Here is a 22,463-nt window from a genome sequence, read left to right on the forward strand (position 1 = left end):
TAGTTTTTTGTGTTGTGTCTGAGGCCCGTTTTGAACTCGGGTCCTCCTGACTCCAGGGCTGATGCTCTATTCACTGCACCACCTAGCTGCCCCAATGGGTAGAAGTTTTGAAGAAGAAAATGTAGGCTTGACATAAGAACAAGCTTGCTAGCAATTAGAGCTGCCCAAGGAAATAAGTTAGGGCAGCTAAGTGGCATGGTGGTCAGAGTGCTTTGCCTGGAGTCAGGAAGACTTATTTTCTTGAGTTCAAATCTGGCCTCAGACATTTACTAGCTGTGTGACCCTGGGCAAGTCACTTAACCCTATTTGCCTCAGTTTTCTCATCTGTAAAATGATCTGGAGAAGGAAATGGCAAGCCACTCCAGTATTTCTGCCAAGAAAACCCCAAGTGGAATCACACAGATTCTAATACAATTGAAACTATTGAACAACAATAACAAATGGGCTGGGCTTCCTTGGGGGTGTAGGTGAATTCCCCTGAATGCAGGCCCCCAAGCAAAGGTAGATGATGGCTCATCAAGTCTGTTGTAAAGGGATTTTTTTCCCTGTAGAGGTTGGACTAGAAGGCCTCTGAAGTCCCCTGCAAGTGTGAGACTCCATGATCCCATGAATATCAATGTGGAATAGGACCTTGGGGAGCATCTAGTCTGATCTCCTTATTTTACAGAACTAAGGTCCCCCTTGGGAAAGTGACTTCAGTACCCCCAGCTAGAAAGCAGACTGGGATGGGGAACTGAGGGATTTTGCTTCTGTCTGGCTGCAGTGCTGCTGGGCTGCCTGGTGTCTTCTGTGCTGGGTGTATGATGATTTACCTTGGGGAAGACTCAGTTCTTTCCTCCCTTACAGAATCCTTTACAGCTGACCATAAGCCCCTGATGGGGGAGGCACCTGAACTCCGGGGATTCTTTCTTGGCTGTGGCTTCAACAGTGCAGGTAAAGGCATTAGATCCTGGTTATAATAATACATAAAGAATTGCAATGCTCCCCTCTCCAACACCTCTGGGAAGGAGGTATTGTTGCTCCCATTTTTCATTTCCACTTTCCAAGCTACTGAAGTCCCATTTTGATGCCTCATTTTTTTTCTTCTAAAACAATTTAATAGTAAATAAACAAAAATGCCTCATTCTTTCACCAAGCTAGAAGGCCTTCTGAGGCAGCTGGTTGACATGTCACTTATTGTCTTCATGCCCCCATTTCCTCATCTGTAAAATAAGGAAGTGAGACTCAGTTTCTAAGTCCTTTCCACCTCTAAATCTATGGTCCTAGAAGTGTAGATGGACAGATATTTCTACCTCATTTCCTTTAACCCATTTCCTTTTCTGTAAAAGATGGTATTCCTATGCAAGTCAAACCTCCTAATCGAGGAAGATTCACCAGAGGAGATATGGTTTGAAGTTGGGAAGCTTCCTAACTTGAGGACGGGACACTAAACTATCCTGGGGATATGAGCATGGGAAACCAAGGAAGGTAGCCCAGAGATTAAGTAGTTGGGATGGAGTGAAGGGGACTGAAAAAGATGAGAAAGACACTATAGGCACATTGCTTTCCTTTTGTTCAGGAATGATGCTGGGAGGTGGCTGTGGAAAGGAGCTGGCTCATTGGATCGTCCATGGTCGCCCGGAGAAAGATATGTATGGCTATGATATCAGGTAGGTATCCCCCTTCCCTCCTTTCTGCCCTTACACCTTCCTTTTCTATACACTGTGGGCCATTCTACAGGGAGCTTGAGCTGTATTCTGCTGGAATTTAACCAATTCACTTTAACAATCATTTACTACACACCTACTGCTCATCTGGGGACTGTGACCTCAATGATGATGATGGTGGTGGTGGTGGTGACAGTCATTATCTAACACTTGTTGACAGAGTAGATAGTATCCTCTTCAGATAAGGAAAATGAGGTCTAGAGAGGTAAAATGCAGAACCAGCTCTCCTTATTCTCACTCTACCGCCCTTTGCATTGTGTGATATGGTCTCCTGGGCACAGGGAAACACTCCATCTTCCTTCCCTGACAGGAAGGCATGCATGGTCTTTAAGGCAAACCTAAGATGGCAGACACCACATTCTGAGCATTAATACTCATGCAACAATCAGAAAACAAGACTATATGAATCATAATCATCAGAAATATGTGCTTTTGGGGGGCCATAGGGAAATCACCCCATCTCCTTGGGCCTCAGTTTCCTCATCTGTAAAATAATTTGGACTAGATAAATTTCTAAGGTCTTTTCCAGCTATCACAACTGATGTGATAGAGTGAAAAAAGGAAAGATTGATATGCATCTATCTTAGTGATATGAGAGGGATGCAGGAGGTGCAGGGAGCTGAATCTTCAGTTCTAATGAACATTTATTAAACACCCATTTATACAGGGTACTATGCTCAGCATTGAGGATACAAGGGTGAATAACAATGTAGCCCCTGCCCTTAAGTAGCTGTCAGCCTGATGGGATGATGAGATGTATGACACAAAGCAGAATGTAGTTAGGATAAAAGGAAAGGTCTAGACAATATGCCATATGGAATATGAGGAGGGAAAGGTCACTTTCATCTGGAAGCTTGAGGGAGGACTCCCTGGAGGAGATGTCCCTGAGCTAGGCTTTGAAGGGGAAGTTGTGGGATTCATGCGTGGGGGAAAACTCTTTACAAAAAAATACAAAGAAGCAGGAGAGGGAAGGACAAGATCAGAGAAGAGCCAGGCCAATTTTACTAGAATTTAGTGGGCTTGAAAACGTGAAAATAAAGCTGGGAAAGGTGGGCTAGAGCTAGATTGCAGGGTGTCTTAAGTCCTGCGCTAAGGAGTTTATATATTATCTTAGAGGCAATCGCAGACATGGAGGGGGGAGGAGGAAGGGAGAGGAGGAGTGTTGAATAGAGGAGTGATACATTAGAAAGGTTAGCTGGGCAGCTATTTGAAAAGATGGATTAGAGAAGGAAGAGTGTAGAGGCCAGGAAAATGATTAGGAGGCTATGACAATAGCCCAGGTCAGATGTGAGGAAGGCCTCTCATCTGTAAAATGAGGGGCTTGGATTCAAAGGTTTCTGAGTCCCCCCTGATTTTGGGTCTATGATCCTGTGGTCCTATGATTAGAGCTGGAAGAGAACTTGGAAATTTACCTAGTCCAAATTATTTTACAGATGAGGAAACTGAGGCCCAAGGAGATGGGGTGATTTCCCTATGGCCCCAAAGATATAGTGGTAAAGGATTGTAGAGGAAAAACTATTGCAAACCAATATTGCTTTTCCCTTTTTACCTCCAGTTAAAGAGGGAAAGAAGTATTTTCTTTGGATAATGGATTTTAATTAGATCTTGATGGGAGGGATTTGTATTCCCCACTTACCTAGGTCAGGGTGCTAGCAAGGCTGGTGGCCATATTGGAGACCAGTCAGAACCCAGGTGTCTGGGACCTGGAGGCATGGGTGCTGAACCTCTCATAAGGCTGACTGTCTTGCCTCTATGGGAAAAGCCAAATCAATTGCACTTAATAGTTTTAATGAATTTACACATTTGGTTTATCTCATTGCCTTTATTATTGCAAACAGCTTCTGTTGGACAAGAAGGATTGAAGTGACGGCCAGGCCAGGGTAATTAGATTGGCTCATGGTATTCAATCAAGACTCTGCCTAATCCTCTAATTTGATAGCAGAGATGACTGGTCCAATTGAAGTAGCATCTCTCAAGTGGCCTGTCTGTGCCCTCCCCCAACCTTCTATCCCTTCCCTAGCTAAGCTGCTGATGTGATTATCTGCATAATATATATATATCACCTTTAGGGAGAGGGTTTTGCTCCTCATTACCGCCCCCCCCCCCAACTGCTATAGACAAATAAAAGTATGGCAAGCATGGTGCCCCTACTGGAATCACAGAAGTGGAACTCATGGCACAAGCATTTATTTTCCAGCAGGGGGCTGTCTGAGGACAGTGCCATCCTGAACTGCTGCAGAGAAGCTAGTCTTTTTAAAACATAAACAGTTTTGTAGTTAAAATGCTATAGGGTCACCCTAGCCCATGGAGATAGGTCATACAGGGTCAGAGGTGGGAAGACTCTTGAAGCACAAAAACATGAATTGAAGGAGGGGGAACGACCCTTGGATAGAACATCAGAGCTAGGAGAGCTCATGATGATAAGAAGAAGATGTAACATTCATATAACTGTTTAAGGTTTCCAAAGTGCCTTATAAATATTACCTCATTTATCCTCACCACAACTCTAGGAGACAGGTGTAGCTGGGGTCACCCAGTTAGCAAATGGTAGATGCTGAATGTGAATGCAGGTTTTCCAGAACCCAGATGTACTGCTCTGTCCATTGAGTTACCAACCTGCCTCAGAACCTAGAGCATAGAATGTCAGACTTAGAAGGGCCCTTAAATCATAGAACACAGGGTATCACAGATATTCTTGGAACACAGGACTTAGAACGTTAGATTTGGAAGAGACCTTAAAACACAGAACAGTGTTTTAAAGGATTGTAAAGGAAAAACTATTGCAAACCAATATTGCTTTTCCCTTTTTACCTCCAGTTAAAGAGGGAAAGAAGTATTTTCTTTGGATAATGGATTTTAATTAGATCCTGATGGGAGGGATTTGTATTCCCCACTTACCTAGGTCAGGGTGCTAGCAAGGCTGGTGGCCATATTGGTGGCCACAGAACAGAGAATATCAGAGCTGGACTGGCCCTTGGCATGTGGAATGCCAAAGCTGGAAAGGCCCTTAGAAGAAAGAATGTGGGGGCAGCTAGGTGGCACAGTGAATAGAGCACTGGCCCTGGAGTCAGGAGGATCTGAGTTCAAATTCAGCCTCAGACACTTGACACTTACTAGCCATGTGACCTTGGGCAAGTCACTTAACTCCAACTGCCCTGCCTTTCCCACTCCAAAAAGCAAAAAAAAAAAAAAAAAGTTCAAAGAATGCAGAATAGCAGAGCTAGAATGGCTGTTGGAACGCAGAACATATAATAGTGTGAATTCTATAGCTCCCATTTCTCTGAAACTTTAGGGTTTACAAAGCTTTTTTCTTTTCACAAACCTGTTACTTAGAATGTAACTAACTACACAGAGCTACACAGAAGGCTAGAGCTGAGAAGACTTTTGAGATTTAGTATAACATGTCATTTCCCAGATGGGGAAATCAGTGCAGAGGCCCAGAGTGGGGCAGGGGATGACTTGCCCCAGGTCAGACAGTAGGAAGGCTGTGACTACACACAGTCTGGCTGGGTCACCCTAAACTCCCACCCCACACCCCCTCCAAAACACACACACTCGGTGCCAGGACCAATACTGGGCCCAGCAGCTCCACCCAGCCTCTTTAAGAACACCCCCTCATCAGGAGTTCTCTATCCTCAAACAGCTCCCTTTCTTTCCTACACTGAAATATTTACATGCCAACGTTTTAGGAGAATAAAATATTTAAACCTGTCTTGTAGCTGCGGGGGAAGCAGCTGCTACTGCTGGAAACTGGTTGTCCTGGTCTGATATTATTGAATCTCAAGAGAGCTGGCAGCGATATGGACAAGGACCCAGGCCTCAGAGAGCCTTTCCTGCCACCCTGTGACCCCGTGGCCAAGAAAACCCGGGGGCAAAGCTATCTGCAGCAGCCCTGGAGGCTAACCTAGCTGCCTTTGTTTGTCAGAGCTTGGCTACTGCCTTGGTCTCCTTTCTCACAACCTGCTAACAACCTCCACCCTCATCCGCCTAAGCCCAAACTGCTCAGACTTGGAAGCCTGTAGCACCTTTCATCCCATGCTTGGGGAGCCCTGCAAACGTTAATACCAGATGCCTGCACTTGGAAGCTTTCATCGGCTAATTATATCTTTTATCTCCTGGTGCTTATTGTCTTTAAAAAAAAACTCCTTTTTAAAGGAAAATGCAGCTCTATTCACAGTCTGATTTTTCTTAGCATATAGTGCCTCTCTCAAAAACCAGATCTCACCCTCTCTGCAACTGTAGCTCTCACAGACGGTGAGCCTTTCCAAATTACAATCTGGGAAGAGGTCCTGGTCATCCTTCTAATAGACTAGGCCTATTAGGGGCAAGTGAGTTTTCTACAGACATTCAGCTAGCTAACAGTCAGCCCTAGAGAAGAACTATCTGTTGTAGTGACATTAGATGTCTTTTTTAGAGGGTAGAATTTGAGCTGGAAGGGGCCTTAGAGGCCATTTAGTCTAGCTCCCTCCTTTTACATATGAAGAAACTGAGGCCCAGGGAGGCTAGCAGGTAAGTATCAGAGGTGGGATCTGAATCCAGTTCCTTGGATTCCATAGTCGCTGCTGTTTCCACCATACCCCATTGCCCAATCCAATCCTTTAATTTTACAGAGGAAGAAATCAAGAACCAGAGAGTTTAGCTAACTTGCCTAGGTCACATAGGGAGTAAACAAGAGATTCAGCATTCAAACCCAATTCCAATCTACCATTCCACCTTTCATTGCTTCCCTTCTAGTTTTAGTAACCCTGAAGGGGAAATCTGGTTGGCCCAAGAGGGAGTGGACCTAGCATGCAGTGGATAGGCTGTGAAGTAGAAAGTACTTACAAAAACTCTGAAAAATGAAAGGCCAAAGCACGTACCCAAATGAAATGAAATGAAATCTTTCCCTGCAGTCTTTACAAAATGAGAAAAAAGTCCATGTGGTGTAGGGGGACAGGTGTGCTGGAGTCAATTCATACTGGCTTCAGAGAGATTGTTAAATTTTCAATACAAACATTTTTACTTTGGAAATCATAAATGCAACAAATCAAGGCTTGATTTATTGTTTTGTGATTATCTAGAGTTGGAGAAAATGTTAATAATGCTCATTAAACTGAAAAGTATGTACTTTTTGGGGGGGAGCCTATGGTTAAACATTTACCAGCAAATCCCTGATGAGGTCACTTGTAGTCTCTTCCAGTGATGTAAAGATGTCATACTTCCTTCCCCCCACACACCCCAACCCTCAAAATTCATCAAGAAGAGGGGAGAAGGCATTAGCTGCCCTACTCTTAGAAATGTCTGCTACCCTCTTCTCTTTTTACCATGGGGGTGGGGAACCTATGGCCTCGAGGCCACAGGTTTGGATTTATTCCAAGGGCCACACTTGAGGACCTAGATTATTGATTGAGGACCTAGAGGGCCACATGTGGCCTTGAGGCCATGGGTTCCCCACCTCTGCCCTAGAATCTATTGCTTCCTGACTGATTTCTTAGGATTCTGTGACAGAGGTCCTCATACTTCTTCTCCTGAGTGACTGAGGTCCTATGTGCTCCTTCCCCAGTGCCTTGGAGAAGCCTCTGTGACTTCTTCACACACGCTAAGCTGACCCTTTGGTCTACTGAACAGAGTATTGGCCATTCAGGAGCAGAGAGGAGGATGAGATACAAAGAGTCCTGGAACAGGCATCAGGAAATGGAGTTTTAATGCTGGCTTTGCCAGTAACAAGCCAGGTAGCCAAGAAAAGTCATTTCCTCTCCTTGACCTTTAGTTTTTTTCCTCTATAAAGTTAGCATTATAATACAAATGCAGTATGGGACGATGGAAAGAGAACTAGGTATGAGGGTTTGGAAGAATTGGGACCAAATTCCAGTTCTGCTTCCTCCTACCTGTGTCTGACTCTGGACCAGTTGCATCATTTCTCTGTGGTTCTGTTTGCCCATCTATAAAATAAGGGATTTGGGCTAGATGAGCTATTGGGTCCTTTCCAGCTCTAGGGCCTGTGATTTATGAACGTTTGCCTATCTTACAAGAGCATTTGTGATAATCAGCTGAAATAGTGGGCATGCTTTGAAATAAGTATCAGTTTTCATTAATGAAGTGTATCAACTCCTTGTGAATAGGTCCTATGGTTTCTCTTGTGTTCCCCTACAGTAAGTGCTCAATAAATGCTTGTTGTCTAGATAGATTTTCTGCCAATCTTTCCCTTCCTCATCTATCATAAGCAAAGAAAAATCAAAAGGAAGGAAATTAATGTTGTTTAAAAAATATTGGGACTGAGATTTCATTTGTATAAGGGGAAAATTTCCTCTACCAGTGCAAGTCAACAACACACCCTAAGCTTCTTATGGTCTGAGAGACCCACCTAGGGCTCTGAGAGGGTAAGTGACTTGTCTAGGGTTACCCGATCATTATGTGTTAGAAGCAAGACTGAACCCTGAGCTTATGGCTAATTCTCTACCAACTATACCATGCTGCCTCACCCACATTTTTTTTATGAAAGCTAAACAAGATAGCAACAATCCAGCCCATTAAGTGATGTCTCCCCTTGTCCTCTGCCATCCTCCATCACCCATCCCCCTTAGCCCATGAGGACTCAGGCTGGTTAGCTTATGGTGATCATGAGGGTTTTCAGTTGGAGGAGGCTGATGAGGGAGGTGGCTAGAGTTCCTCCCCTCTGCTTCTGGTGCTGAATAGACACATTCCTTCCAGGGCTCTGTGTATCAGGGATGAAAGCCTGGCTAGCCAATTTAGAATTCTTGGCTTTTTTATTTCTGTCTCAGTCTGTGGGAGAATTAGGTACTCAATAAATAAATATAGAGCGTGCCAAGTATGTGCAGAATTCTCCCTCTCATTGGCACGTTTTGTTGTTTTAGCTATTACACAAGCATGACTGCTGTGCCCCCCCAGTTACTCTGTAAGATCCCTGAGGGCAGGAACTCCACCTTCTACTTCCTTCTCATACGGTTTCTGGTGTTCATTTCTAGGCATTCCATTTTAGGACAGTTATTGACAAAACAGAGCGGGCCCAGAAGGGAATGACTAGGATGGTAAGAAGACAGAGGTCCTTGCCATATGAGGATTAGTTGGGAAAAAAAACTGTGGACATTTAGCACTGAGAAAGAAGGTTTAGGGGCTATCTGTAAATAACTGAAAGGATGCCATTTGCAAGAGGTACTAGACTTGATTCCCTTGGGCCTGGAGGAGGGTAAATCTCAGAGCAATTCTGGAAGTTGTATAGACAGGTATGAAAATCCACACATATAGGAAATTTCTTCAATAATTAAAACTGTCCCAAAGCAGAATAGGCTGCCTTGTGAGGTGGTAAGTTCCTTGTCACTGAAGGTCTTCAAGGGGAGGTTGGATAGCCCCTTGTAAGGGATATCATATGCTGTGTCACATAATGATTCTGTGATTCACTACCTCCCAGCCAAGAAGACAGAACTGAGAACCTAGTAGGCGCTCTGTACTTGATAAATTGAATTTAGAGACCCTGAGAGTAAGCATCAGGAAAGTACCTTGATTCCTCCTCAAATATATATAAATCTTGTCATTTCTGCCACCATAAAATTGTATGCGTGCACACACACCACACACACACACACACACACACACACGCACACCACATCACAGTTCCTATAATGCTTTTAACAAGTGACCAAGGCAGAACTAGAGACCTGTAGAATATCAAGGTTAAGAAATGACTTTAAGGGGAGGCCAGGTGGCTCAGTGAGTAAGAGCACCAGCTCCAGTGTTGGGATGACCTGGAGATCGAATCCCGGGCTCAGACACTCAGCACCACACCCAGAAATAACTGGCTGTGTAACCTTGAGCAAGTTATTTAACCCCTTAAAAAAAAAAAAAGAAATGACTTTAGAGGTCATCTAGTTCAAATGGTATTTGAACAAGAATATACTCCTGATGTCTACAGTAGGCTTCATGGCACAGTAAACAGAATACTAGACTTGAGGTCAGAAAAATCTTGGTTTGACTCTTACCTCAGACACTTAAGAGCTGTGTAGTCTTGGGCAAGTTAAACTCTCAGCTTCAGTTTCCATATTTGTAAAATGGGAATTATAATAAAAGCACCTATCTCACAGGATTGTTGTAAAGAACAAATGGGATAATATACATATAGATTTTGTAAATGTGGGGCGGCGAGGTGGTGCAGTGAGTAGAGTACCGGCCCTGGAGTCAGGAGGACCTGAGTTCAGATTCGGACACAGACACTTAACAGTTACTAGCCATGTGACCTTGGGCAAGTCACTTAACCACGATTGCCTGCCCTCCCCTTCCAAAAAAAAAAGATTTTGTAAACCTAAAAGTACTATATAAATATTAACTCATTATTTTTCTTATTAATGCAATTATGCTGTTATATAAATGTTAGCTATCCAGCCTTAATCTCTAGTGAGTGAGAATCCACTACTTCCCAAGATTGTCCATTATATTTTAGTATGGCTTTAGTTGTTAGGAAGATTTGCCTTATATTCACATTGGCTTCTTTTCATTTTGTTCTCCTGATCCTACTTCTGCTCTATGGGACCAAGCAAGGCAAGTCTAATTCTTTTTGTAGGAGTGAATCTTTCAGCTACCTGAAGGAATATGAATTATTGATTGATTGAATGAATGAATGAAGCAGTTATTAAGTGTTTATTATGTGCAAAGCATGGGCATACAAATAAAAGAGTAAGACAGTCCCTGCTTTTAAGGAGCTCAAACTCTAATGGGAACAATAACACATCTGGAAGGTTTCAGCTATAAGTCAGATGGAAAGATCCTATAGTCCTTAGGGTGCAGCAGCAAAGCAGATGTTAATGCTGCTTCTTTAATGTAATTTCCATTGATAAAATCATATCTGTTTCTCTTCTTGAAATATTTAACAAAATTTAACTTAATTTGTTAAAATTTTAGCAAAAACTTCAGTGGCAGGAGCTTTTCTCAGTAGCTATGGCTGGGGCCTGCATAGGAGCTGCATCCCTCTTGGGGGACTTCCTGAGATGATGGCAGAGAGCATTGGACTGGGAGGCTCTTCCCAGGGCTCCTGCATTCAGAGCTCTGGGCTGTCTTCATCAGGGTCTGAAGGGATGTGTGGTCAAGGTTGTGGAAGTGGTTTGACTTGCCTGGCATATGCTACTTCCTGTCTCTTCCTCAGGACACCTTGCTGCTTCAGCTAGGCTGGCTTGCCTGCCCTGGGGGGAGCAGTCTGTTGGCAGGGGACCATTGCTCTGGATGATTGCTCTAAGGGCTGGGCTGGAAGAAGGACCAGTGGTCTGGGGAGTGCTGCCACTCCCAATGCTCCTGTGCCCATCTCTCTGTTGGTAACATCTGGACTATTTCCCTTAAATCTTCTTTTCTCAAAGTGAAATATCCCCGGTCTCATCAGTGGCTCTTCCTATGGTGTAGTGTCTGGTTCCCTCACCGACTTTTTTGCCCTTCTCTGGAAATTTTCCAGCTTCGTCATTACTATCTGAAAATATGTAACTCAAATGATCTGAGTAGGGATGCCACATTGGGAAGATCACCTCCTTTGTCCTGGACGCTTCGTCTCTTGATGCAGTCTAAAACTCTGTTAGCTCTTTTTAAACTACCAGATAATTAGGATGACATATTTAAAGCTGAAAGGTCATCAAGTCCAGTGCCTTTATTTTACAGGTAAGGAAACTGAGGCCAAGAGAAATTAACTTCCCTCGAGTCACACAACCAGTAAACAGGATTCAAAGCTAGGGAATCCTCTGCATTCTGTCCTCACTATGTGATGTTGCTTATATGGGCAGCTAGGTGGCACAGTGGATAGAGAGCCAAACCTGGAGGCAGGAAGACCTGAGTTCAAATTTGACTGGAGACACTTATGAACTGTGTGATCCTGGGCTAGTCACTTAACCTCTATTTGTCTCAGTTTCCTCATCTATAAAATGGGTATAATAATAACATCTTTCTCTCAGGGGTGTTGTGAGGATCAATGAGATAATAATTTTAAGTACCCATCACAGTGCCTGGCACATAGCAAGCATTATATACACGTTAGCTAGTATTACCTCTTAGATAATACTGTTATTTCATATTGAGCTTGGCATTCACTAAAAGCCCCAGATCTTTTCCCACACAAATTGTTGTCTACCCACATCTTTCCCTTTTCTGTCCTTACAGAGCTGATGTTTTGAACTAAAGTTCAAAGAATTCATCTACTCTGAGCCACACTAGAAAGACACAACATTTCCTGATTAATAAAAAACTGGATTCAGTTATGGGCTTTGGAGGAGTCAAATATAGGACATAGTCCCTCCCCATATCGGGCTTAACAATCCATTTTATAAGGACACACATGTGAAATGATAATTCTGACACTGTCCTAGTGGGTGGGACAGACTTTAAAGTTTGGGGACAGTGGCCTCTGAACTTTTTTTATCACATGTTTCTATGAGTAAAAAGAATTTTGAGCATGCACTTCTAATAGGTGCCTATTTACTTATTTCCAAATTATGCACAGGTACAAATAAATGCATATATATTATAAAAACAGATGTAAAAATCAACATTTAAAAAAGGTGAGATAAAGATGTAATAATATTTAATCCTGGAGGTCATATGAATCCACTGGAGTTTGTTGTCTAGAGGGTGACATGGACAGAATGATGAATGCAGAGAATGAATGCATGGAGAGGCAGAGAGATGAATCAGAAGGTCGCTGATAGGGAATGAGGGCCCAAACTAAGGTGGGAGCTGTATGAGCAGAGAAGGGGAGGGATTCAGATTTTGCGGAGACAAAAATGACAACATCAAACAACTGACTGTGTATGTTCAGGGGTGAAAGAGAGTGAGGGGTTGAAGATGAGTCTGCAGTTGTTAATCTAGGAGGATGGAAGGATGGTGGTACCATAGCAGTAACAGAGAAGTTTAGAAGAAAGATGGGTTTCTGAGGGAAATATAATATAATGAGATATTCAGTGCATATCATAACCCATCGACATTTGCTCTTCCTGTAGGGTTTACTCTGTACTAGTAGAAAGGAGAAAAGGGGAGAACAGGGCTCTAAGTCACTGGTGCCCACCCTCCCAGGAGCCCCTACTACAGCCACAAGGTGATCTAGGAGATGGAACCTGTGCAGCTGTCACTGTGGCTACCCATAGTGGTTATGACTTCCTTGAGGGGCTAATATTCAGGCTCAGAAGGGTTAAGTTTAGAACTTGCATAGCAGAGAGCAAAGGCAGACTGGAGGAGAGTTGGGGGATAACGTTAGGTATGATTGACCAATGTGGAGTGTGGGTTATATGGCATCTTCCCATTGGTTGAACACACACCTTTTTTGGGGTCATCTACTAAGGAGAGTTTCTACTTTGAAGACCCTTGCTTTGGAAGCCAGAGGAAAAAGAGATCACTTGTGAGCTGGGTGGCCACAGAAGATTTCATGGAGAGGTGGCTTTGAGCTAGACCTTGAAGTAAGGTAAATATAGAGGGGGAAGGAAGCATGCCCAGGGGAGAAGATGAACATAGAGGATTTTGAGCTGAAATGAATCTTAGAGCTCACCTGATCCATCTCTTTCATTTTATGGATGAAGAAAAGAGTTTAACTGACAAGGTCTTGTGAGGTCAAGGTCACATGGGTGGTAAGGAAAAAGCCCAGCTGGAACTAAACCTAGGGAGCCTGACTAGAGCATAAGTCAAGTTCAGTTGGCAGTAATCACTCTGCTCGGGACAGGAGAGCATCCCAGCAGAAGGTTTACTGAGAGCTTTTCCCTCACATGGCTTGTGCTGAGAGATTTGATTTTAGCCCTAGCAACTATGCGCACATCTGGCTCTGGGCAGATTGGCCTATTGAGAAAACCAGACAGGCAAGCTTTTAGATGGTATTAACAGCTTGGCAGGTACCAGTCCTGTTCTAAATGAGCCCCCAGGAACTGTTCCCACTCCCACTAAAGGCTGGAGGACCACAGGAGGGGACCGAACAGCCTTCTGGTAGCACTTAGCTGGCCACAAGAAGAATGATGGCACTACCTAGGGCCCTGTTAGCTTCCTGTCTAATAACATGGGATTAGTCACCAATTAGAGTCAGTCACAGCTGAAGCCCCTCAAATCTCCTGGTAGCAATGATGCCTGCATGCAATTGCAAGAAAACAGCATCTATGAGCCTGAGAGCCATGGAAACCATTGGTTGCCCAGGTGATGCTAACCCGAGCCCTGCGGGCAGGGAGGAGGAGTTTGAATTTTGCAACCTCTCCCTGAGACTTTAGATTGCTGCTTTGGAATAATAATAATTATTTTAAAAAAAAAAACTGTTCTCTGTGCAGAAGCTCGGCATGAAACACTTTAGACAGACCATGGTCCACATGGTAAGTTTAAGAACTATGGAACCTGGAAGTGACCTCAAGAGGTCATCGTCCATGACTAGGTAGGGAACCATTTCAGTCAAATGAGAATGGATCCTTGAGGATTCCTGGTGTACCCCCAAAAGTCATGCATATTCTGTTCACCATGACAGGGAAGGGGACAGAAACCTCTTTGCCTCTTAAAAGAAAGAACTGGGAATAGTTCATCTAAAGAGGAGAACAAAAGGGGACATGGGATCATGGTATTTCAAGCTGTCAAGGACCTTAGAGATAACCTAATGATAGTTCTCTTCAACTGTTTAAATGGTTCTGATACAGAAGAAGGAACATGATTATTCTGCTTAGCCCCAGAAAGCAGAACTTGGAACAAGGGGTGGAAATTTCAGGGAGGCAGATTTTGTCCTGGTAGAAAAAAAAGCCGCCTAAAAAAATCCCAAATAGAATGGGTTATTGTAGGAAGTAGTGGGTTCCCCATCAAGGGAACATAGATTTAGAACTGGGTTATATAACAGAAGTTGCCATGTCCAACCTCTTCATTTTTAGATGAGGAAAAGGAGGCCCAAAAGGTAAGTGCCCAGGGTCACTCAGTAAGTGAGTGCCTGAGTCAGGACTCAAACCTAGGTCTTCTGTGCTTCCTTTCAACCCTGTCCTCTTGGTAGAAATTTCAAAGCAAAAGTTAGATGACCCCTTGTGAGGGATATTGTAGGAAAGAGTCCTCTTCAGACACAGGTTTGGTTGAGTGGCCTCTAGGGTCCCTTCGAAGACAGTTACTTACATAGCAGAGCCTAACATCCAGGAAACCCCAAACAAAACTGACATACGGCCAAGGATTGTCTTCCTGGTGATGCCTGACACGGAAATGAACACATTTGCCTGTTCTAGTCTCATTGTTCAGCTTCTCCCTTGAAGCTCAGGTAGATTGGAAGCTCCTTCACCTTGTTCTTGTATATATTTTCCCTCTAATACCTTGGACAGGACCGGGCCCACAGATCACCCTCAAGACACTCAGTGATTCTCTGCAGAAGCCAACACTAGGCTTAGATGGTGGGAAAAGCTGTATAGTGGGACTTGGGTTCTGAAATACTGTCCAACTTTCAGCAAGGTGGTTGACCTCTTTGGATTTTAATTTTATTTTAGTAAAATGGAGGATTATGGAAGAGAGCTCAGCTAAGAGGTTGCAATGGATAGAGCACTAGGTCTAGAGTCAGAAAGACCTGAATTCAAATCCAGTCTTGGACACTTACTAGCTGTGTGAACTTGGGCAAGTCATTTAACCCTGTTGGACTTAGTTTCTCCATCTGTAGAATGAGCTGGAGAAGGAAATGGCAAATCACTCTGGTATCTTTGCCAAGAAAACCCCAAATGACACCATGCAGAGTTGGATGTGACTGCAATGACTGATCAACAACAAGAAAAGATAGCCCCAACATCTCTTCCAGCTCAGAATTTCTACATTCTATAATCTAACATTTCATGTTCTAGGGACCCTTTGAGAGCTAACCCTTAGTTAGTCCTAACCCTTAGTTTTCTAAGTCCTTGTTTGAAGTTTTCATAGGATCTTAGATTTAGACAAACAAAGGTACCTTATAGATCAGCCAATGCAACTTCTTTCAATTTTTACAGATGAGGAAACTGAGGCCCAAAGAGGGTTGACTTTAAGCGATATGCTTAAAGTCAGGCAGATAGGTTAGTGCATAGTTAAGATTTGAACCCAAAAATTTGATTCCAAATAGAGAGGACTCTTTACATTGTACCAGTCTATCCTAACATTCTATCCTATAGAAGCTACTTCTACTTCTGTGAGGACACTAAGGAGAGAAAAAGATTGGTGTATCCCCTTTTTTCACCAATTGCAGATACCCATTAGTGTTGACTCTACTCCCAGAATTCAGTTTGTATTTAACAAAAACAAAACACCCTGATGTTCCACTCCATGTAGCACTGCTCAGTTGACACAAGGATCTTAAGGGGGACCAGCCCAGTCCCAGGAGGCTGTAATTCATTAGTTGAAAGCACAGATCATTTTCTCCTCTTCCCCAGCTTTCCCTTTCACTAGACTCTCTTTAGGCTTCAGTAATGAACCTTTTTTCTTGCAAAGGGTTTTCTGAGAGATCCATTCATTAACATTTGTTTCTGTTCCAATTAGTCATTCTACATCAAAGTCACCACCCAGATTCTGTCAGTGTTTTCTAGGCCAGGAGGGAGAGGTGAGGGAGGAGATTCGGAGTCTGAGGGAAACTTCTGATCTCTGCTGAGAGATACACTGGGAACTAACTTGGTGGGGTTTATGGAGGAAGAAGCCAAGGTTAAACGAAGACATTGGAGATGATGGGGAGAAGTTCAGAGGGGAATAAATAGACCTGGGAGTCTGTTAAGGAAGCATCATACTATGTTCCCAGAACCCAAATCCTGCTCTGGGAGTGGAGAGCCCTGTTTGTTTTTGCTGTTGCTGTGATTTTGGGTTTTTTTGTTTTTGTTATTTCCCCAATTTTGTCACTTCCTAGTTGGGAGATCTTGGGCTAGTCAATTACCTCGTCTAGACATGTTTCCTCCTCTGTACCCTTTACTGTGCTGTCTTCCTGTTTTGGAGGGTGGGTTTGTTTTTATTGTTTGGTGTTAGCTTTGTTTTTATTTTTGGATTGTCTTGTGATTTTATTGTGGTGGTGAAAGGCCAGCATGGAAACTCCCTCCCACCAATGCAGATCACGAGTTGATCTAAAGTGCCTGATGCATCCATGGTCACACAACTAGTATATATGAGATATAGGACTTGAATCCAGGTCTTCCTGACTTTGGGCCGCTAGGTGGCGCCATAGTGCACAGAGCGCCAGGCCTGAGGTCAGAAAGATACATCTTCCAGAGTTCAAATCAGGCCTCAGACACTTACTAGCTGTGTGACCTTGGGCAGGTCACTTAACCCTGTTTGCCTCAGTTTCCTCATCTGTAAAATGACCTGGAGAAGGAAATGGAAAACCACTCCAGTATTTTTGCCAAGAAAATCCTAAATAGGACAAGACTGAAAAAACAACTGAAATGACTGAAATAGTATGCATGTGCATATTCATGAAGGGCAGGATGATAGGGACATGACTACACTGACTCAACAACAAAAAGTCCTGACTTTTAAGGCTAGCCTACCATCCCTTCTACCCCTTGCCACCCCAGCCTCTCTGGCTTCTTTAACATTTTTAAAAACTAAGTTTTTATTGATTTTTTTTTTTTGTTTTTTACATCATCATAGCTTCCCCTAGTATCCTCCTCACCTCAAGCTATCCCATATAATAAGTAGTATGTTTCTTTTTCCTTCCTTCCTTCCTTCCTTCCTTCTTTCCTTCCTTCCTTCCTTCTTTGCTTCCTTCCTTCCTTTTTTTTTTTTTTTTGCTTTTAGGAGGGGTAAGGTAGGGCAATTGGGGTTAAGTGGCTTGCTCTAGTTCAGACAGCTAGTTTTTGTGTTGTGTCTGAGGCTGGATTTGAACTCAGGTACTCCTGACTCCAGGACCAGTGCTCTATTCACTTCGCCACCTAGCCACCCCCAGTAGTATGTTTCAAAGACAAAATCAAAGAAAAAGATGAGTTTAAAAAATCAGCATAACTGAGCAATACATCACAAAAGTATGAAACTATGTGCCTCGTACAACATTTGTGAACCTCCTGCCTCTGCAAAGGGATATGTTAGGATTGTCTTCTTATTACTCTTCTTTCAAGTGATAAATGGTAGATAAAAGTTAGCTGGACAAAACTCTTTCCTGCAATTTTTTTCCCTTTCTCCCAGAAAGGCAGTTTGGAATAATGGAAAGAGAACTGGACATAGAGTCAGAAAACCTGGATTCAGTTCCACCATTTATCAACAGAGTGACCTTGGATAGAAACTGAATCTGAATTTCCTCGTCTATAAAAACAAACCTCACAGGGTTATGAGAAAAGCACTTTGCATACTCTAAAACACTACATAAATGTGAGTTATTATTCCTCTTTTTCTTCTCCCAGGGATTAGAATATTATTTGCCCCCAGTGAAGCTTTCTGATTTTGTCTAGTCCTTGTAGGGTCATTTATCAATCCTACACTTGGGCGCTAACGATCCCCCTTTCTTCCTGTGACTCAGGCGCTTTCACCACTCACTTACTGACAACCGCCTTTGGATCCAGGAGCGGAGTCATGAATCATATGCCAAAAATTACTCCACCGTCTTTCCCCATGATGAACCACTGGCTGGCCGAAATATGAGGAGAGACCCACTGCATGAGGTAAGGAGTTGCCATATTAGGGTAGAACGAGACTATAGGTTTGGGAGTCAATAGACCAGTGTTCTAATTCAAGCTCTGTCCCTAATTGAATTTGTAAACTCGGGCAAGTCCCTTCCCCTCTCTTGTCTTCAGAGGAGCTCTTTCTCCTCATCCATAAAATGAGAAGGTTGAACTAAAGCTCCTTCTAACCTTGACATGCTGTGACTACAACTTTGTGACTGATAGAATCATCTGATTTGGAAGTGGATAGGTAGAGTGGAAAGAGGATTGAATTTAGAGTCAGTGCTCAAATCCTGGCTTTGCCTATTCTTTTATGACATTGGGAAAGCCACTTTTCCTTTCTAGTCCTCAGTTTCCTCATCTGTAAAATTATAGGGGAGGAGGAAGGACTAGCTTGTATCTGAGGTCCCTTCAGGTGCTAAGTCTCTGATCTTCACTCTACTACCTTTTGCAGGATATGATTTCTGATCAGCTTAGTGTTGAGTTAGGGTACAAAAGTTGTTCAACTTTGTCATCATCATAAATCTATAACACATTTATAGATTTAGTCATGTTACTCTTCTGTTCAAACATCTTCATTGGCTCCCTATTGCCTACTGCATGAATTCATTTTCCTAATTGTCAATATCCTGGACAGTTTGAATTGCTCTTTTTTCTCACTTTATCTCTCAAAACTTTCTCTGACACAACTTCTTGCTATAGTTGAACTCTACTAACATCCCCCAAACATGCTTTTTCTTATGCCTCCATACCCCAGTCTGGAACTTTTTTCTTTCTCATCATCACTTTTGAATTCCTGTTTACTGGACAGCAGTCTTGGGGACCTCACATAGCACCTTGTTTCTTGGACCTCCCTGATATGCTTGTGATATAACCAGGCACCATGATACAGTGGAAAGTTTGGTCCTGGGCTCTGAGGGTCTGATTTCAAGCCCTGCCCCTGACACTACCTGTGTGACCATGTACAAAGCACCCAGCCTTTCTAGACTTTGGTTTTCTCTTGTGGAGAAGGGGATTAGACTAGATGACCTTTCAGGTCCCCTCCAGCTATAATCCATGCCTCTGTCATCTCATACTAGTATATGGTGCAATTATCAATGTTTGTTTCTTATCTTACAGTTAGCTGTGAGCCCAGCGGGGACCTAATATATTAGCTAAACTCTGCACCTCTCCCAACATGGAGGACAGTGCTAAGGAAAGCAGGAACTTAATAAATGAATGTTTGTTGAATGAACAAATGAATGAATAAACATACCCCCAGGTAGATTCCCAAGAAAAGAGTAGGAAGAATTGCATGTATTCTTCCCTTTGACATCAAGGTTGTGACTGGGGCCGGAGAGGGGGGTTGGGCAGTCTGTATGGAATACCTCTTTTCTTGGGACTGGTTAGGTTTCAACTTCTCCATATACAAGGAACCCAGGCTTGCCTGAGTGGGCCTACCACCAGCACCAGTCTGTGCCTCTATAGCCCAGAGTCACTAGGGATTGTTGCCTCTTGGGATACTTAATGAATGCAGCTTCATTAGGAGAGTGACAGCTTGCTTTTGAGATTTAGAGAAATAGAACCTGTTCTCTGGGCTATAAATAGAAATGAATTGTTTCAAACATGTTCCACAATAAATGTCACTATTTTACTTAAATGTGACATGGAAAGGGCTGGATTCTCCCTCCTACCTTGGAGAATTATTAATTCACAGCAGCATGGATTTCATAACATTTAGAGCTGGAGGGAGAGGGAAAAAACTGCCAGCACCTATCTACCTAGTCAGGCATGGTAGAGAGCAGGAGATATTATGCATAGTTGAAGTAGATGAAGAGTATCAGCAAGAAACAAAATTCACAGACACAATTTCCAAAAAAGGGAAGCCATAATAAAATCCAGTCCTTGGTGTCTCCATCCATCCTGTCTCTGTTTCTTTTTCTCTATCTTTGTCTCTGACTCTTTGTCTCTCTGTCTCTCTTTGTCTTCCTCCTTCTCTCTGTCTCCCTCTCTTTCTTTCCTCTCTCTGTCTTTCTCTTTGTCTCCGTGTCTCTGTCTCTCTCTCTGTGTTTCTTTGTCTCTGTCTTCCTCTCTCTCTCTGTCTTTCTTCTTCTCTCTCTCCATATCCCTCCCTCTGTTTAACTCTCTGCCTCTTTCCTTCTCTATTTGAATATAGAGATAGATCTGTCTATAGAGACATAACTATAGATGTTCATATATAAATACACAAATACTCAAAGTCCAGTAAAAAAAAAAGATTACAAGGCAAGGAGCTGAGTTTGACTTCATAGACATTCCTGAAACTCAGTAGGATATAACTCATGACTGAAAGTTGGCTCTGGGGGTGGTGAGGTGGCGCAGTGAATAGAGCACTGGCCCTGGAGTCAGAAGGACCTGAGTTCAAATCTGGCCTCAGACACTTGATACACTTACTAGCCATGTGACTTTGGGCAAGTCACTTAATCCCAATTGCCCTCCAAAAAGAAAAAAAAAGATGCCTCTGTAAGGAAATAACTTATTCAAAAGGAACAGAATAGATCATAGAAAGAATGGAGTAGCATTATACATTGGAGATTATTACAGAGTTCTCCTAGGAAGAAATCTAGGAACCAGAGGGAGATGGTATGGCAGAGGGCCCTAGGGTGAGGATCAATGGAGGGATAAATAAAATCACGCCATGTTCGTATACTACAGACTACCTACAAAGAAAGAGGAAAAGGAGAAGGAATTTGGGAAATAGAGCTAAAGTCTGGCTGAGAGGCATGGATATAGTAACAATGGGATATAACAATGTCATCTACTGGACTTTTCTCTGCCAGATAGACTATCAAATAGAAGAAGGTTTTGTCCTGTTCTTCTTGGTTTTAGAAAGCAGAACTATAAGGAGGTCCATGCAGGTTCAATGTGAAGAAATACTTCCTAAACATTTTTTTTAGTCATGTCCAACTCTTCATAACCCCATTTGGAGTTTTCTTGGCAAAGATATTAGAGTGGTTTTGCCATTTCCTTCTCCAGATCATTTTACAGATGAGGAAACTGAGGCCAACAAGGCTAAGTGACTTGCTTAGGGTCACATAGCTAGTGTCTGAGGCTAGTTTTGAACTCGGGTCTTCCTGACTCTGGGCCCAGAGCTCTATCCACTGTGCCACCTAGCTGCCCTCCTAAAAATTATAGTTGTTCCAAAGTGGAATGATCTGTCTTAAGAAGTAATAAGTCCCCTTTCACTGGAGGCCTGCAAATGGAGACTGAGTAGCCACTTCTAGAGAGACAGAATTCCTGGTCAGTTACAGGTTGGACTAGATGGTCTCTGAAGTCCATGCCACCTCTGAGCTTCTGTGACTAGACCTTAGGTCCAACCCCTTCATGTTACAGATGGAGAAATAGGCCTCAAGACAGGGAATTACTTGCCCAAGATGATAAAGATAATAAGTATCCATCAGAATGTAAAACCAGGTCCTCTCACTCCTAGACTAGTGCTCTGCATCTCCACATCCTTTTAACTTGCACTTCTTGTTTGAATGCGATATGAGCTAGTATTGCCACAAGTTTATTTTTTATATATATATAGCCCTCCTGTTAACCCCTGCCCTTTGCCCCCTCCCCATTTTATCTCTTATTCTCAAAAGTATAGCTATAATGTAGTGGCATGAACATTTGGATTTAGGATTCCAAGTCTGTTTTTTTTTTTTTTTTTTCTTTTTTGGGGGGAGTTGGGGTTAAGTGACTTTCCCAAGGTCACACGGCTATTTTTTTGTATGTATGTGTATTAAGTGTCTGAGGCCGGATCCAAACCCAGGTCCTCCTGACTCCAGGGCCAGTGCTGTATTCACTGCACCACCTAGCCACCCCAGGGATCCTGAGTCTGAACCTCAGATCTGCTTCTCACCATGTGTTTGACCCTGACTTTGTCATCTGTAAAATGAGAAGGCTGAGCAAGATCAGGGATTCTTAACCTTTTTTTGAGACACAGATCTCTCATCCAAATAATATACTTTAAACATGCAATATTAAAAGAAATGCTAAATTTCAGTTAAAAGTTAACAAAAATAAAGGTATAATTTCTCCCCTATCCAACTCCATAATTCACCTCGAATCTGTCCTACAATAGATAGATCATCTTTTAGGGCCCCTCTGACTCGAACATTCTATGTTCTAAGGCCCCTTCCACCTTTGACATTCCATGTTCTAAAGCCCTTCCCAGCTCTGACATCCTGTGTTCTAAAGCCCT

General features: G+C 43.0%; 1 protein-coding gene across 2 annotated transcripts in view; it reads left to right on the top strand.

The window, feature by feature from the left end:
* The window catches only part of SARDH (sarcosine dehydrogenase), a 137,016-nt gene that overhangs the window by 28,943 nt on the left and 85,610 nt on the right, over positions 1-22,463 (top strand). For both annotated transcript variants that reach the window (XM_069069240.1, XM_069069241.1), the window contains exons 9-11: positions 847-933; positions 1,559-1,649; positions 18,115-18,256. In XM_069069240.1, coding sequence (XP_068925341.1) covers positions 847-933; positions 1,559-1,649; positions 18,115-18,256 — 320 coding nt within the window. The remainder of the gene's footprint in view (positions 1-846; positions 934-1,558; positions 1,650-18,114; positions 18,257-22,463) is intronic.

This window comes from Petaurus breviceps, unplaced genomic scaffold (assembly GCF_028583685.1).
Source record: "Petaurus breviceps papuanus isolate PSGF00001 unplaced genomic scaffold, PetGlider_PUasm1.0 90779, whole genome shotgun sequence".
Lineage (NCBI taxonomy): Eukaryota > Metazoa > Chordata > Mammalia > Diprotodontia > Petauridae > Petaurus > Petaurus breviceps.